The sequence below is a fragment of the Caretta caretta genome, chromosome 6, assembly GCF_965140235.1.
Source record: "Caretta caretta isolate rCarCar2 chromosome 6, rCarCar1.hap1, whole genome shotgun sequence".
In the NCBI taxonomy this organism is placed as follows: Eukaryota; Metazoa; Chordata; order Testudines; family Cheloniidae; genus Caretta; species Caretta caretta.
In genome coordinates, this window is record NC_134211.1 from 77,236,230 (window position 1) to 77,253,208 (window position 16,979).

The window sequence follows — 16,979 nt, forward strand, 5'->3', positions numbered from 1 at the left end:
AGGTTTGAGTTAGTCACAATCAAACCTTCAAATGAACAGAACGGGGTTGGTTACCTCCCATTCCCTTGTGACTTGAATTACAGGGTTGAATAAGTGAAAATGATCATAAACCAAACCCTGCAGAGTCTGCAAAGCACTAATTAACACCCCCAGTCAGTAACTTCTCTGAAACTGGTCTTTAAGCAAACTTTACTCTAAAAAACAAAACAAATTAACTTGGCGGCCTGATAAAAGCGATGCATTGCCAAAACTGACAGGTCCACAATTGAACCGACTCTAAAAATAACTTTTTTTTCTATTCAGTGTCTTTAAGATGCTGAAAAATTTATTAGCTACAAAAATCCCACTTTCTCAGCCAAGTGACTCAGCTCCAGGAGAGCAAGATTCTTGTAAATGTTCACACCCTCCCCATCCTTGAGCATGCCCCCTTCCCTCCCACCCCCATCTCAGCAGAAGAGATAGGAAGTTGGTCAGACTGGCAGAGGGGAGACCAGTCGCCTTTAAGGTCCTTCAATGCTTGGAGGGCAGTAATGCCCTCTGTTGTTGGCTCTTGTCCCACCCCGCTGTTTTGTGGATGGATATGGAGCCCTCACCTGTTATGTGTGTGAGCAGGATGGAACCCTCAGCTGTTCAGTGGACATTTTGGAGGACGGGGAGTCATTTGTCTCTCTGTGCCACCTCCCCTTCTCTGCATAAAGCCCTTGTGGTCCCATATAATAATCAATATTTGCATTTTGGTAGTGCCCAAGAAGGGCACAGTGATTATTGTGGACAATTGTGGCCCCATCAGGTGCAGTGTCATACAAACAGAAATAGAGACAATTCTTTCGAACTGGGAACAAGTTGAATCACTAGTGCACCAGCTCTGAGAATTTGCCCTGGTCCTTCCTGTCCAAAGTTTATTCTCATCTGCCATATGATTATGTGAAAAGGAGATTATATTTGTTCTAACTGAAACAGGTTTAATGGGAAAACTTTGTAGCAGCAAGAATCCACACAAGTGGGATGGGTCCGTAGACAAGAAATAAATAAATGTGATGAGACGATTTTTCAAAGGCACAATATTAAGGTCTACTTATTTGCACTCATGAAAACAGACAGAAGCATCTCTAAATGGCTATTTTGACATCTGCCCGGCTATTAGTACTGATATAGACTCATTTCCACATATAATCACAGTAACTGTATCTGCAATTATAGCTTTATTTTTTTGCATGTGCATTTTTGTAAATAGACCCGAGCTTTTTTTTTTTTAACCTTTTGAAAATGTATCATGTATGAAATGTTAGTGTAGAAAAACATGATAGCAACTTGTGAAATCTTCACAACATAGCTTGGATTTTTAGGTTAGATGGCAAGTGGATTGATTGCTTTTACTTAAGGCATCCTACTCTTAAATCTTAACTTAGTGTAGCTCCCACTAAAAATGAGTTTGCAGCCTCACCCTAATCCCAGGTGAACATTTGTCACACATATCACCACATCAGAAAACCACCTAACAATTCAGCACGATTGGTAGCCTCTGATCCAGAGCAGAGCCCCAGGCAGGGAACACCAGGACGGTTGAAGTTCAGAATTGAAGTGCATTAGAAGTGCGGTATGAAGAAGCTTACACAGCACCTAGATACCTCCACTGTGCCAAACCTGCCCCACTCATGAATGCCAAAGGTAAACATTAAAATATGTAAAGCAGTTTGAATTATATAAAATTATAGGTTTAATAATAATCACATATACAGTGCTTTACAAACCATTATTAACCATTGAACTCCCATGAGAGGTAGGTAAATCAGCATTAGCTTCATGTTACAAATGAGAAAGAGACAAAGAGACCTTGTGACTTGCACAGGGGCCAAGGATAATTGGTATTGTAACCGGGATAAGAAATCAGTAGTTACTGGCACCAGGCCTGTGTGCCATTCGTGGTTTTCCATGTGTAGCCATTGTCAGATCCTCTTTTCTCCTAGTATTTGTTTGTGTTCCTGATTGCAAAATCTTATGATCCCAACTTTAAAATCCTGAAATAAAAATATAAGAACATATAATAATGAATTTATGGCCAGATTTTCCATCCACCTGCAGTGTGCTTAGTCCTTTTGAAAAGCTGGCCACTTTGTTTAGGTTCCGAAATGGGAGCAGAGCTTTTTTGAAAATCTGCCCCCAGCTGTCAGGAGCTTAGCAGTTTTGAAAATCTGGCCCATATACTTTTCAAGGGGAATGTCCAACATGACTGATTTTAAAAATATCATTAGGACAGTGAAGGAAGAGAGATAATAAAGGAGCTAATCAAAAGCTAAGTATCAAAGTATATAAGATGTCCAGATTTTTCCTTAGAAAACTAGAATATTGCAGGAGAAAATCACTACAGATCATCCTTCAGGAAACAGTTTACTTTTATTTCATTTTTATTTTTTCATCAGATTTTTCTATCGAGGTGTTTTTATTTAATAGGCACAGTGCTTATTCTGAACAAGAGGATTTTATCCAGAATAAAGCAAGTAGATTGTACACATTTTGTTTTGAAATTCTGCATTTACCCAAAACCCATTGTATTATTCTAAGAACAAACTTGGAAAAAAATTAATTGATTTCTCTGGCACATAGGCCTGGTACAAAACAGCAGTAAAACCAGTTAATTTTCTGAAATGTATTTTCCTTCCCTGATGCTGTTGTTAGCCATAAAGACAGTCACTTGGATCTTTTTTTTTAAAGGCCTCAAGCTTCCTCATGTTTCAGCTTTTCATTGCACTGCCTGATCATTTAGGGAACAGGCTTCTTCCAGACAGCTTTAATTAAACTGTGCTGTGAAACCAGATATAGATCAATGGAAATGATCCACAACAAGAGGCTAATCATGTATTTAACAGTGTTCAGTCCAGTTCAATCACCTTCTACCATTTCTGTGGCTTTACATTCATGTGGCAAAGACTGAATGTGTGTATGTATTTTTTTTAATCCATCCCATTAGTGGCCATATGCTTTGGCTTCAAGGGAGACAAGAACTGTCTGCAATCTGCCGGGGATTTAGGGACATCAATAATTTGTGAATAGTCATGTTGGTACTGGTCGAAGGGTTAAGTGCCCTGCACACCAGGGGCACATCTTGTGGGACTAGAACTCTTAGTAAAGTGTTAGGAACCTGATCCCCTGTGAGGCTTCTCTTCGAAGTACATGCTTCATGTCAAATCCACACAGCCGAAGCAATGGGGCTTTATTAGCTCAGGGATTTAAAAACCTGAACTAAGTGATGTAACAATATCTTTTTCATTACAAAGCGAAGGAAGAGTGTAGTTGTAACATCAAATAGATTGTTGTGTTCTGGGTGAAACACATGATCTTTCTACTACCATTTTCCATTTCAACACAGGCTAGTTCTCGCCCATAACGAGCTGGTGGAGAGTGCTTGCCACTAAAAGTATCAGGATAATGGCCCTGGTTTTGCAAGCAGTGCCCATAGGAGCAGTCTCATTGGCTTCAGCTCATACAAGTAAGGACTGCAGAAGAGGGTCTAAGGGTCTTACTAAAGTCAACTGTAGCGCACGTGTCAAGACTATTTTTGTAAAGGTTAGACTGATTCTATAAAAGGATGCTGTTGCATTCATGGGGCTGTTTAGCATGAAGACCACCTTTAAAAGCAGTAACTTATAATGTTGAAAAGTGCCATGGTAAAATGTGAAGGGTATTAGGTCAGTATGAAAGGTCACTGCACTACTGATCTGAATTATCTCCTGTTGTTACTGAAAGGACAATAAGAACAAATAGCACTGGTTGGTTGGTTGGTTGGTTTGAGTCAATTTTATTTTAATTTCCAGTTTTGTCCACCTTCCTGTGTGTTTTCATGCGTCCCTCAGTTGTCCCTGATTTAAGTAGAAAAATTCCTGGTGACAGTCTGGGGCCTCAATTCTTGTTGAGCGCAGTGGGTGTGGAGAGCACCCTAGAATTAGGCTCTCATCTGCATTGGGGTAACACCAAGTAGAAATGGGAAGAGTGACATGTGACTGAAAATGAAAATACTGTATTTATCACTTTGATAAATGCTTGTTTACTGACGTTTGAAATGAATCACTGAATTCTCTATCAGACTTGAAAAGTCTGGTGCAGGGCACATTAAAGAGACAGTTTGGACTAGCATAGATCATTGCTGAAGTATATTTATTCCTCCTAGCCCCCTCCTCCAACCCCACCCAAATACACATGCCCAATCCCCCACTCCCATATACATACACCACCACCATCGGCAGCCACTCCCCTGTGTTTTTGTTTACAGGAACGACAAACAAGTGAACAATTGGTTCCATATTCAGCACTGATAAAAAGCTACTTGAAACCTTAGCTATTTAAGCAAAGAATTACTTAATATAAAAAATAATAAATAATGCTGACTTGAGTTATTATTTATCTAAAATCATAGTTTGCTGAAAACCTTAAGGATTTGTTTTATTAGTGCCACATCATTAAATTGGTGTAATTAGTAGAAGAAAGGACTTAGAGGATCAACTATTGTTTTATTTATAACAGATGAAAGATGTAGCCTTTGTATTCTTGAATGAATTAACTATGTCTATTTGAACTGATGCAATTTCACTAATAGTGCAGTGCCCCTCTCCCCCCGTACTTTGGCTTGCAGTTTTATTTTTAGAAGGCAGGAGTTCCATCCTCCCATACTGCCAGTGAAATTTGCACCTGCTAATTTTTACCCCCATGTTTTTAGACTAACAAAATGAGCTGCAGATTCAGAACAGAATACTTGCCCATTTAAATACCTGATTTTCACCTGTAATAGGACAGTGGGAGATCCAAGTACCCAGATTTTCACCCATAATTCAACTGAAGGTGAAAAACTTTGGTGCAGATTTTGCAAATGCAGTTTGCACAAACAAGAAGGAGAGTCATCTTTTGAAAATGTGGCCCTTTCTGACTCAAAACTTACCAGAGAGTTTTCCAAAGTAAATATTTTGGGTCGCCTCCAAGTACCAAAAGAGTTAAGTTCACTATCAGAACTACCTCCTTGCCAAATATCTTCTTTGAAAATGATACCCAGTTTTTTATGGTGGTAGACTTGGGCTACAAACCTGTGAAAAGTTAGTGGCAGAAGGGATGGTTTCTGCTTGTCTAAACACCAAAAATAAAATAAAAATAACCTATTTTAAAATGTAATTTTTTTTTCATTGAGCTGACAACTTTCTGCATACTTGGACCCAATGCCTTTTGAGCCAGCATAACTATGAAGTCACCCAAAAATCAGAGTTTGAAATGGAAATGCCAACTGACCCTTAATCAGTGTGTCACTGCCAAATCGCGGTGATACATAGATTGAGTTGCTTATTACACAGAACATGAAGTCCTTTGACCCTCCAGTGAATATCGATCTTAGGTTCACCTCTGTCAGCGTTCATCTCTAATGTCAACAATTTTCAATGCAAAATAACTCAGCAGCATTTTAGTAGTCTTAGTTTGTTCCTCTGGCTGCAACATCTGTATGGTAACATCCCTGTTACAAGATATTCAGATGTATTCCTTCTGTTGCCGTTCAGTAAAAACAATAGGTGAAATCCTGACTCCACCAAAATCAGTGGCAACAAGGGCCGGCTCCAGGCACCAGCTTTCCAAGCAGGTGCTTGGGGCGGCATTCAGAATGGGGCGGCAGTCCCTGTGCTGGGCACAGCGGGAATTCGGCGGCAGCTCCGGCACTGTTGCGGCGGTGGCAATTCGGCAGTGACTGCTTGGGGCGGCAAAATTGGTAGACCCGCCCCTGGTGGCAACACTCCTACTGATTTCAGCTGAGCCAGAATTTCACTGAGTACATGTTAACACTTTGATTGAACTATATATTCACAGTCTCACATACAGTGGGAAAAACAATACAATGTTTAAGTTCTGTCCTCTTTACACTGTTTGTCTAGCCAAGAATGTTTAATGTTCTGAAGTGTTGATAGAATCACAGAAGTTAAAGACAGAAAAGACCTCTTAAAACCTAAACCCTGCAGCCCAGGATCGGTTCCTTCAGTATAATTTTTAGCACTTTTTCCAATCACATTTTAAAAATGCTTTGTGATGGGGCTTCTATCACTTAATTAGTGAGGCTATATGTGATGTTCTTGATATTCAGCCAAATTTGTCATTCCTTAGTTCCATTCCATTAGCCTTCTAATGAGACACCCTCTCTGTGCATCACATGAATTCCACTCCCTCCATGGTGTTTGTACCTTTTAAACTTTTGTAGATTGTTGGCACATCCCTTCTTAGTGTTCAGATTCTGTGTTTAGTTGTTTTAATCTTTTCATAAATCATTAACTCCGGACTCCTAATCGTATTTGTTGCTCTTCTCTGGACTCCTAGAGGCTTTATCCCCATTACATTATATAGAACAGTTCCATAAGGAGATATGAAGTATCCAATATAATTTGTTACACTTCTATGATCAGATAGCAGTAAAGGTATACAGTACTTCTGTTGATTTTAAAGGTGACTTGCAAACACATTAAAAAAAATCAGTGGGGTATGTTTCTTCCAGGATACATCACTGCAACATTTAACACAGTGGGGTTCTACAAGTGCAGCAAAGAACAGAATTTGACCTACTAACTGTAGAGAGTTACGTGCTGAATATTCAAATATGAAAAGTAAAAGAGACATTCAGAACATACAGTCACTGAATTTAAACTTACCCCCATATCACCGCCCCAAGTCACAAATTAGGTACGGGTAAATTGAAATTCAGTAATGTGCTGAGTACCTCTGTTACCTTTGCTATTTGGGATATTCAGAATCCTACAAATTAGTGGTTTGTTTAAATGTATAATATGTAAGTCATTTTTAAAACTACACACTTTTTTACAGTCGCAAATGCATTTGTTTAATGATTAAAACACAAAAATCAGAAGGTATTCATCATTTATTTTGTTCCTGTTTTAGGACTACAAGATTACCTAAAAGACCAGTTGGGCGAGAAGACTCCAGCTCTGATTCTGGTACCTGTAGTGGATTTACCTGAAAAGGAAGTTATTCATATATCATGCTGGCTGAGCTAGTCATTCATAAGTGATCAGTTGATATCAAAGCATGTATTCCACCCAGAAGAGAGTGAAGAGAATAGTTGATCTTGATTATGTTGAATATTTTCATTAAACATCAAGGTGTACATTGCTTGATTTGAGCAAAGCCTGTCTTAAAATGTTTATATTTCTATGGACAGTGCCTGATGACAAATGACACATTCCACATTTGGAGGAAAAATAAAGATTTTGTTTCAAAATACTGTCCTGTTTTTTCTCAGATCTAAAGTGTTTTCTGGCATCTAATAACAACAACAAGCCGCTCACAGGAGATGGTAATGACTCTGGAATCCTAAGGCCAGGGCACACTAGACCGGTTGTCATTTTCAGCCGTTGTTTGGAGGATCGGTACATGACCTCCAATACAGTTTTGAAGATCTGTAACGTTAATTTTGCACTGGATACACTGACTTCAGACCAGATCCTGAGGCCTTACTCCTGGCCAGATTGTGACCCCCCCCCCTTCCGATGTTGGTGAACAGTTATTCACCTGAGTAGTCATAACACACATTTAATCAATCTGAATAACAAGGGTCTCAATCTCCGTTTTTTCACAGTTCTTATTCAAATTCTCATTGTCAAAGAGCACAGCATTTGTCACCTGTTTTCCAGAAGCAGTATAGAATATTTTTATACTTTCTGTCCATTGTAGAACTCTCATTACAGAACTACTGGTATTCCCTAATGGCCCGAACCAGCTCCCTGTAAAGTCAGTGGGAATTTTGCCTTTGGTGAAGTGGGATCAGATTCTAAAGGAGAAATCCCAGCCTCATTGAAGTCAGTGGCAAAACTCCCATTGAATTAAATGGGGCTAGAATTTCACCCTCAATGAGTTTAAGGGTCAATATAGTACAGATAGCCTTCTTGATTTAGCTTGAGTCTCCAAGGCACTGTAGGGAAAGCCCATCCTCAGGCAAAGCCTGTAAAACTAAACCTTGGGGAAAGAGTGATGTTCTTATCTCCATGTTACACATTCATGAATTCCCTCCCTCATGTTCCACTTGGAAGATTATTTTTTTAAGAAAATACAATCTGATTCACAATCAGGCATGTAATCATTCCTGGAGGAGCTACACATACAAGGGCTCCAGTTGGCTCTCAGTTCCATCAGTGTTAGTCTGAAATAACTCCACTGAAGTCAATTGAATGATGGCAAATTTACACTGGTGCGACTGAGAGGAGATCTTGGCCTTATGGCTTCATTTTCTTCCCATTGCAAGTTATATATTTGGCAGCTGATACAGAGCCAGTGACTAAAATTGAGAGGATCTTTCTCGGTATCCTCTTGCCTTGTTTATGTGACATACTGTGCTAATTGTGATCTGGGAATCAGACTTGTCATTATTTCTTATCACCACACAAGAAAGTACAGTACAGTAGCCACGGTGTTGAGTGAGGGTTGTTTTGGTCACAGCTATTCTCTAATAATTAAAAACTCATCCTGAAGCTTTTTCTACTAATTGAGGTTATTTTTTGTTTAAATTCATAACGTGTAAAATGTTTGTTGTTCAATTATTAGTTTGTTTTCATTCAAACGCTTTTGAAAGAAAGGGGAAGGCACAGAGGTAGTTAGATACCATTACACAATACAGAAGCTTGGATAGATTTAACTTAAGATTCTTGTTCCTGATCATTCCCTGAGAAAATGGGAAAGAGTCTGGTATCGGGGAGGTGCTGTTATCAATACATTCGTTTAGGAATAGTCAGTGTCATTTTTTGATTAGCCTAAGACTTGTTGTAATAATGTTGATGGATTAAATTGGCCCAAAGGTGTTAACATGATCCTGAAACTGTCCACATTAAACAATTTTCAACAAGGTTTGGGGTTTAGTATGCATAGATCTCAGCCTGCATAGATCTCAGCTGTTCAAACACAACATTAAAAAGCTTTTAACCTTTTATTGAGGATATAAACAAAAAAAGGAGAAACAGTCGAAGCATTTGAAATGTGAAGTATTAAGTAAGGCTTTCATTTTAACAATATCCCCTGTTCTCTTTCCTTTAGCTGGAAAGAGTTTTTAGAAGGAAACCCCTTGTTTGGTGGTGGTTTAGATGGTGTTAAAGATGGTAAAAACTGCCCTTTTGGAGCGGGGGCGAGGCAGGAAGAGAAAAAGTTCATTGGAATGAGCTGGAGCTGCTGCTGCTGCTGTTGTTGAAGTCTGATCCCATTTTCTCGAAGACAAAACAAGACAAACACACAAAAGGGGAGAGAAAAAAGAACAACAAAGATGGAAAATGCAGCTTCCATCTCTGGTGTTGATTCTGGCCTGGCACCTCACTGCAAAACAGAAGCATGGCACACAGTTTTACTGAGCACTCCAAGACGTGGCTAGCTTGTGCCAGGCTGTTTAGAGCATAGCTTTTATCTGCTTCTGTGATCACAGGGTTAGGGCAGTGTTGCAAATTATGCAGTCTTGGCCAGCTAAGCCAGATTCTTATTTGACGGGAGGCAAAAGGATAGGGATAGGAAAGAGAAGAAATAAGTTGGGAAAAGAAAAGAACACACATGAGACGGGGATGACGACGATGTCACACATCCCAGGTGGTGTTTGGGATTTAGCCAAAGCTGGTGGAGGTGGCAATGTCATCTGCGTCCCTCTCTTAGGCCAGTGTAGTCAGTATGTGTGTCAGGATCAGGACAATGAAGGCCTAACAGTATCACAGTCGATCCTTGACTCCTAGGAGACAGTAGGGGTGGCAGCCTCTTGGTGAAGCTCACTTTCAGTCAGTGCTTCCAGTCCATTTTTCCCAAAAAGGTTGTTTCTTTTAAAGGCCCAAAATTCAATTCCCTGTCTGCTATGGGCTTCTATTATGACCAAGTCATTAGCCTCTCTGTGCCTCAGTTCCCCATCTGTTAAACAGGAGTTATGATGTTTCCCTACCTCACTGGGGAGTGGTGAGGATAAATACCTTCAAATATTGTAAAAAGCAAAGGAGTACTTGTGGCACCTTAGAGACTAACCAATTTATTTGAGCATAAGCTTTCATGAGCTACAGCTCACTTCATCGGATGCTGTAGCTCACGAAAGCTTATGCTCAAATAAATTGGTTAGTCTCTAAGGTGCCACAAGTACTCCTTTTCTTTTTGCGAATACAGACTAACACGGCTGCTACTCTGAAACCCTTCAAATATTGTGAAGCACTTTAAGCACTACAGATGAACAGGGCAATATACGAAATAGGGACTATTAGGTGTTGCCAGCCCAATTGCGATGAGAGAGGACTTCTCTGGAACTACACCCCTCCTCCCGAAGGGGACTCTGCCTCCCCTGGTCCAGCCACTTCCTGTTCCTCCCTGCTCCATCCAGGTGAACCTTTCTGCCACCCAGTTGCAGAGGTGTCCAAGGAAAGGGCAACATCCTCTCACCCCTTTCCCCTGGCCAGCCAGACAAGCACTCACCACATTCAGCTTCAATGAGCATGTTTTCTTTCCTAGCTTTTAAAATACACACATTTTATTGGTTGTAATGTGAAGAGTGGCCAGAACACAAGGCACAAGGGGGTGGAGTGGGGGGACCAGTGGGAGAGAAGATGGAGACAAAGCCTTTCAAGTGAGGGTGAGTGCTTTTAGCTTTACATAAAAAGAGACATGGCGGCAGAGAAGAGGTATGAATTTGCCCATCTCTGTACCATATCTCATTAATCTGTTCATACTGACCTTAGAAAAGGCATTCAAATGCATTTTATTCTAGTATTTGTACTACAGTGAATGATACAATATATACTCAGCTGACAGGATCCTTGTTCTCAAAGATGTTGCGCTTGTCTGGTGTCCTCAAGATTTCAAGCCTCAAACTAGCCACCCCTCAACCCCCAAATTAGGTCAATAATTTGTGCAGGTGCTGAAAAGTGGTGAAGCAATGCATTCGTCCAACAAATGCTTCCAGCCAGGAATTCTTTCCTTTTCTTGAAACAGCTAGAAGAGCTTTAAAATATTTGCTCTGTGACTAGCTGAAAAAATAAAAAGAAATAGTGTCTTTTGGTGCTAACTTGAAAGGCTTCATACCTCCTCGCTGTGATGCAAGTAACTGAGGTTAGAAGCTGGGTTTGCTGAGTTTTAAATATGAACAAGGTAATTTGTTCAATATTGAAACACAAGTTCAAATGCTGCTTCATATACAGACCTATGACTTTTATAACAGAAGGAAATGTCTTAGCACCTTTTTATCTGCTGTATGCTTTGGTACTTTCAGCATAACTACCTGGCCCTGCTGTGAATGGGAAGTTTCACAGAGCGCTTCTTTAGTCTCTTTGAAACCAAAGAGTGTTAGCTGAAGGGGCGGGGGCGGGCGGATGACAGAGAGAGAAGGAGTGGGAGAGGAAAAAGGACACTAATATCTGAAATGTATAAATGTAACTTTTACCATAGGATTGACAGTGCTGTAGAGTTTACCTAGACCGGTTTTGATCTTGAGTGTGTAAATACATATACTGAGGTAAGATTGGTTTTGAGAGCTTTGTTTTTTTCTATACACACACGCACACACACAAATTCCTCTGTTTCTTTGATTTTTTTTTATTAAACCCCCAGGAAAATTTATGATTTATTCATGTTAAGATACAAAAGGTACGCTGATGAAGATTCCAGCACTAAAAACACAAATGTGGGGAAGACACAATTCAGTCCAACAGGAAAGCTGTGTTAACAGTCAGGGGGAAATGAATTTTTTTTTAAATGTAACCCAGAGACAAGTTCTGCTGTCTCCCTTTTCTTCTCAAAATATACTATGAAATATTTTTTTAAAAAATTGGTGAGATTTATTTCTTGTATTGGTTACAGAGTTGGCTGTCAGTGAACTTTGTCTTCTGCCTCTTTTAAAAACAATCTGCATACCCGTTTCTTTAATTGCACAGAAATAAGCTTAAAGGAAATGACCAAGTGGGACTGCAGGAGAAAAACTGATTTAATAACTTTGTGTTTCACTCATTTCAAAAGCTGGTGATGGCTACAATACCATTAAGCTTGTACAGTACACATGGTTGGGCTTCCATAAAGCCATCAGAGCTGATCTTCCTAAATAGGTTAAAGGATGACATTGAGATATTTTAAGCAGAGATTATTTAATTTTTTTTCCTTTCAGATTTTATAGTTTTTCAAGAGCTGATTTGTTACACCACGTAGCATTGGTGCATCTTTCCTCCCAGCTTTCAGAAGTCTTGAAAGCATTGGAAGCAGAATGTCTCCTGGGTATAAGAGAGGTGATCTGAAGCAGATATTCTCGTTCAAGGACATTCCGTTCAATCCATTATCTCCTGCCTATGTGCAATATTGTACTCTATCAAAATACAGTGACTGAGTACAACTTGTATTTCAAATAAATGAATGCATTAATTTAATGGAAGATTTGTACTGTATGATATAAAGTTCTCCAAATGAACACTGAAATCCTAAACAGAGAAACTTTTTGTGTGTCCAAAGTTAAATCATCATCGCTTCTTTCAGAAAGCGTTGGCTTCTACAGATCCAGCTTATTCTGTGTGTGAAAATAAAACTATTCTGATCTCTCTGACTAGTAGCTGGCACTAATATTTTAGCCTTTTTTGGTAACCTGTTTTTACTATTATAAGTATGTCTGGCACCAGGAATACATATTAAGAACACTTGACAATTTACTAATTTATGATGTCTTTACTTGTATTTTAATATTTTTGGCAGGCCAGCCAGTGTTGATGTATTAGCCAAGCATTCAAAATACAGACTTGAGATCTTGAAGGGTTTGGTTTGTTTTCAACTTTCTCTCATCTGAACACTGAATATTTTTGACATATTTTAAGATTTAATTTTAAAAACCAGACGGGGTACCTGAGAACTGCACACTTCTGTTTCATGCAAGTGCCCTTTTACCAGTGACTCACTGCTCTGGATTTTTGGCTTCATCTTTTGTATGATTAATTCATGGGTAGATTTTGCCCATTGTTGATCCTCCTACTACTGCCTTTTCTCTTTTGATACCTATCTGTTTGAACTTTCCTGACATTTTCCTGATTGCTGCTCATTGCTGGAATCTCATTTACTTCGGGATCACATTCAAAACTTCCCACCTTGCTTTTTAAAATCTCCACAGACTGACTTCCTCCAGCCTACCTCTTCTCTTCAGGTACTGGTTTCTTCCCACCAAAAAGTCTGATTACTGACGGACAAGAAAGCCGCCTTCTCTGCAGCTCATTCAGCCAGGAGCAGCCTTCTTGTTTCATCAGCCCATTGAGTCTTTATGCTATTTGAAATCTCTTCAAACCATTTTTTTACCTTTGTCCAACCTAAATTTGTTGTCTCATTGCTGTTTATTTTTGTAATTGTATTATTCAACTCTAAAGGATTGTGAAATTCATTGTGTACAATTTGAAGCCTTTTACAAGCATTTTGAAAGACACCGTGTACAAAATAAAGTTGCGGTGAGCTGAATTTAGGTCATGCTTCTTTTTTCTGTTCTCTGTTTTTTCAAAAATCTTGAATCTTTTTCAAGTTATGCACAAATCCAAGTCAAAGGTGGATAATGTCTTTGAGAAAAAATGATCATGACTATGATCACGAACACCAATTTGCTTGTGCACCAGCTGAAAAGTTTGGAGTCTGGTTTGCTATAATATCTGTAGCAGTCACAGGAAGAGTCATCTCCATAAAGCTGAAGATCTTGAGAACGTTCATAATAATCTGTTGCATTTTTATAGCACATTTAACCTCATAGGATCCTGAAGTGCTTTACAAATTATATATATAAGATTCTCTTTGTCCACCACTGGGGTATTTAACAGTACAGAGCACCAATACACAACACTGCCGGCCGTAACATGCACAATCAGTTCCTCTCTCCACAGGCCTGGAAAGTCCTAGACATAGATGAGCTTTTGTGGGTCTGCTGCATATAGGGGGCACACGGGAGTACCATCAGAGACTGTAAACCTTATGTACTGTGGAGCAAAACTATGCAAATCCACTGGTCAGACCTCCAGAAGCACCGTGGTCACATGCTGTACTGCAGACTTACAGCTACAATGGCAACCATGAAGCTTTATTATTTTCTGTGACTCAGGAAAGAAGACTCTACCACCACAGACTTCTGCTGTGAGCCCCTCTTTCTGTCTGTCTGACTCTGACAGGCAGAGGCCTTCACATTCCTTCGTAATTCCTGTTGAGAAATATTCACATGTTTTATTCTGTTACTAAATCATTATTATTTCACAATTTTTTATCCTTTGAGATAAGGGTTCTATCATTGGGTCAGAGCTAAGGCCTACCTTTATTTCTGGCAGAAGCCTAGCCACTCCTTCTGTAGTTTCCATCTTTTTTTAGTCAGGAGAAATATGTTTCTGGGACATCAGATTTGTCTTGTCACATACAGAGTGGAGGCCCAATCCCACTCTGTAGAACAGATATTCAAACAAAAACCTTGCCTATGAGTTTGTGATGAGAGCAGATCAAGAAAAAACAAGTTCATTCATATGCAAAACCAATGCAGCTAAACTTGGGAGATTTTGCACAGTTCTAATGCCATGACCACTGAGGTTCAAACGGAGAGCATTAAATGGTATGAGACGACAGGGAAAAGAAGGCAAGTGCCAAAAGTAAAGGTATTATTAAGAACTAACCAGAAAGCCAAAAATAAACAAGAATAAACCCAAAGGAATGAGGACCTTAGAGAATGACTGCTCTCTATTTATCAGATGGCTTTGGAGAAATGGGTCCATGGCCTGCCACCTCAGCGTTAGTTAGTGGTTTGGAATCAGTAAAATATTAATATACCAAGGACCAAGAAAAAGAAATATTGTATCCAAGAAAAAGATCATTAAATGCATTTCAATATCTCCAGAGTTCTTAAAACAAGACTTTAAAGCAGTAATGCAAAACTGCCCTTAATCCATATGCTCCATGTCTGGGCAAATCAGGAGAGACAATGGTTCCAGAAATTGGGTCAGAAGGAGTGCCCTAAAGGAAGAGAACAAAGATGGAAGCATCACTTATTTGCCATTTTTCTGTAAATGAGTGACCTGTCCTAGGTGCCTCTGCATAACAAATAATAAATACTAATCACAGAGATTGGGTGGACAATTGCCATCTGCAAAATCCTATGTGGGGACCCTTGACTGCTCTCATCTTTGATGTAGGAACTAAAATACACAGACATTCAGATCCATGGTTTGGACACAGGCCATTTCTTTAATTGTTTTGGATCTCATTTAAAACTAATGATTTAAATAGAAATAGTCAAAATATCCCCCTGCTGCTGTTCAGGTTAAGCAGTGCCAGAGATGAGTCTCTGTAGTACAGTCCCCATTGCAGAGAAAAAGCTTTCACAGGTTGAGATCCTGACACTCACATAATTATTTAGAGAAAGACAGTTCTGGTACTTCAGCTTTCGTACTTCAGAAGAGGAATGGAAACATTAGGAAAAGTTTTTTCTTTGATGTAGAATATGCTGCCACTTTTTTGTTATTAAAATAGGAGCTAACTTTAAATAAATAAAATTTTGCCTGGAGGCTTCTGAAAACTAATGTTGTGTTTTGACAGTGTCATTTTTCTGATTCCTGAAAGCATTATGTGAGTTAACGTAGGACTTCATCATGAGTTTTTCCTCTGCACTACATACAGTAAATTATTTTTTCATCTCTGTTTTTTATTTGATTTCTCTCCCACACATACACTGCTTCGCAACTTTCTTATTTGACAGCTGTTACCCATCACCTTTGCTCCCCCTTTTACTGTAGGGCAGATATTGTGGATGTGATGGGTGGTTAAGAAGAGGAGCAGAGGTGCTGGGAGACTGCACCCACTATTTTTCATTGTGTGAAATGGATGAAGAGAAATATTCTTTGAAAGTCCTTGAAGAGGAAAACAAACTAAGGAAATGAAGGAAGGTCAGACAAAAAGATCTTTGAGATGAGAGAACCGGTTTTATAAAAAGGACATTCAAAGAATATGCAATTTGTATGTAAAGCCTCTTTAATTGGACTTGTAGGTTTTATATCCTCCAAATTCATGGCTTGCTATAAAGGATATTGATGAAAGGATGGTACAGGACCTTCAAAAGAAGCAGATAATGTTCAAATAACAGCTGATTTGAGACCTCAGTATTGGATGATATATGGCCCTTTTTTAAAAAGCCAAGATTCTTTTAGGTCTATGCTCAACTAGAAAACTCAAATAACTTGTGCTTAGTGAGTGAAAAAAGATTGCTAACAGCACAATGTGTCTTACAACATAAAGTGCAACCCTAAAATTACACGTTGCTGAGCATTCTTAATGTGCTATGAGCAATTTCATATACTGTATTTCAAATACTGAGTGCTCTCTCTCTCTCCCCCTCTGTATGTGTGTGTGTGTGCATATATATATGTACATATATATATCAAGGGTGGTCAAACTTTTTGACATGTCACAGAGTGATTTCAAGCTATAAGTAGCTCTGACCAGAGGACAACAATTCTGTTTTGTGACAGCTCTCAGGGTTTCCAAATTTGTCTTTGTTCACACTGAAATAAAAACGAAAGATACTGGACATTTTCATGAACTGGAATAGTGTCAAAATATCTGTTTTCTGAGCTAAAAGGTCAGGTTTTCAATTCAGAATGGTTTTCTCTCTCTCTCTCTGGTCCTCAGAACTGTCCCATCAAAAATGTAGTCCAAATTGACACGTCTCCACAAAATGTTTCAGCTTCAACAAAACAGCATATTTCTGTTAAATTACATGTAACCAAAAATGTTCCTCCCAGTTCTACTTCTAAGGCTCTGGGCTATCGCTCGTCATGATTGCTATTAACAAAGCAGCCATGTGTAATTGGGAGGCAGCATAGTCAAGCAGATCGAGCACAGGTCTGGGTGATAGGAACTTTTGAATTCTAATTCTTGTTCTGCCACTGACTACTATGCTCCTAAACAAAATTCTTAGCCTCTCAGTGCCTCAGTTTCCCCACCTATAAGATGCTGAT

General features: G+C 39.2%; 1 protein-coding gene across 6 annotated transcripts in view; it reads left to right on the top strand.

The window, feature by feature from the left end:
• Positions 1 to 7,255, top strand: part of DPH6 (diphthamine biosynthesis 6) — a 376,392-nt gene extending 369,137 nt beyond the window's left edge. For all 6 annotated transcript variants that reach the window (XM_048854094.2, XM_048854095.2, XM_048854096.2 and 3 more), the window contains one exon: positions 6,916 to 7,255. In XM_048854094.2, coding sequence (XP_048710051.2) covers positions 6,916 to 7,031 — 116 coding nt within the window. In that variant the 3' untranslated portion in view covers positions 7,032 to 7,255. The remainder of the gene's footprint in view (positions 1 to 6,915) is intronic.
• Positions 7,256 to 16,979: the final 9,724 nt, after the last annotated feature.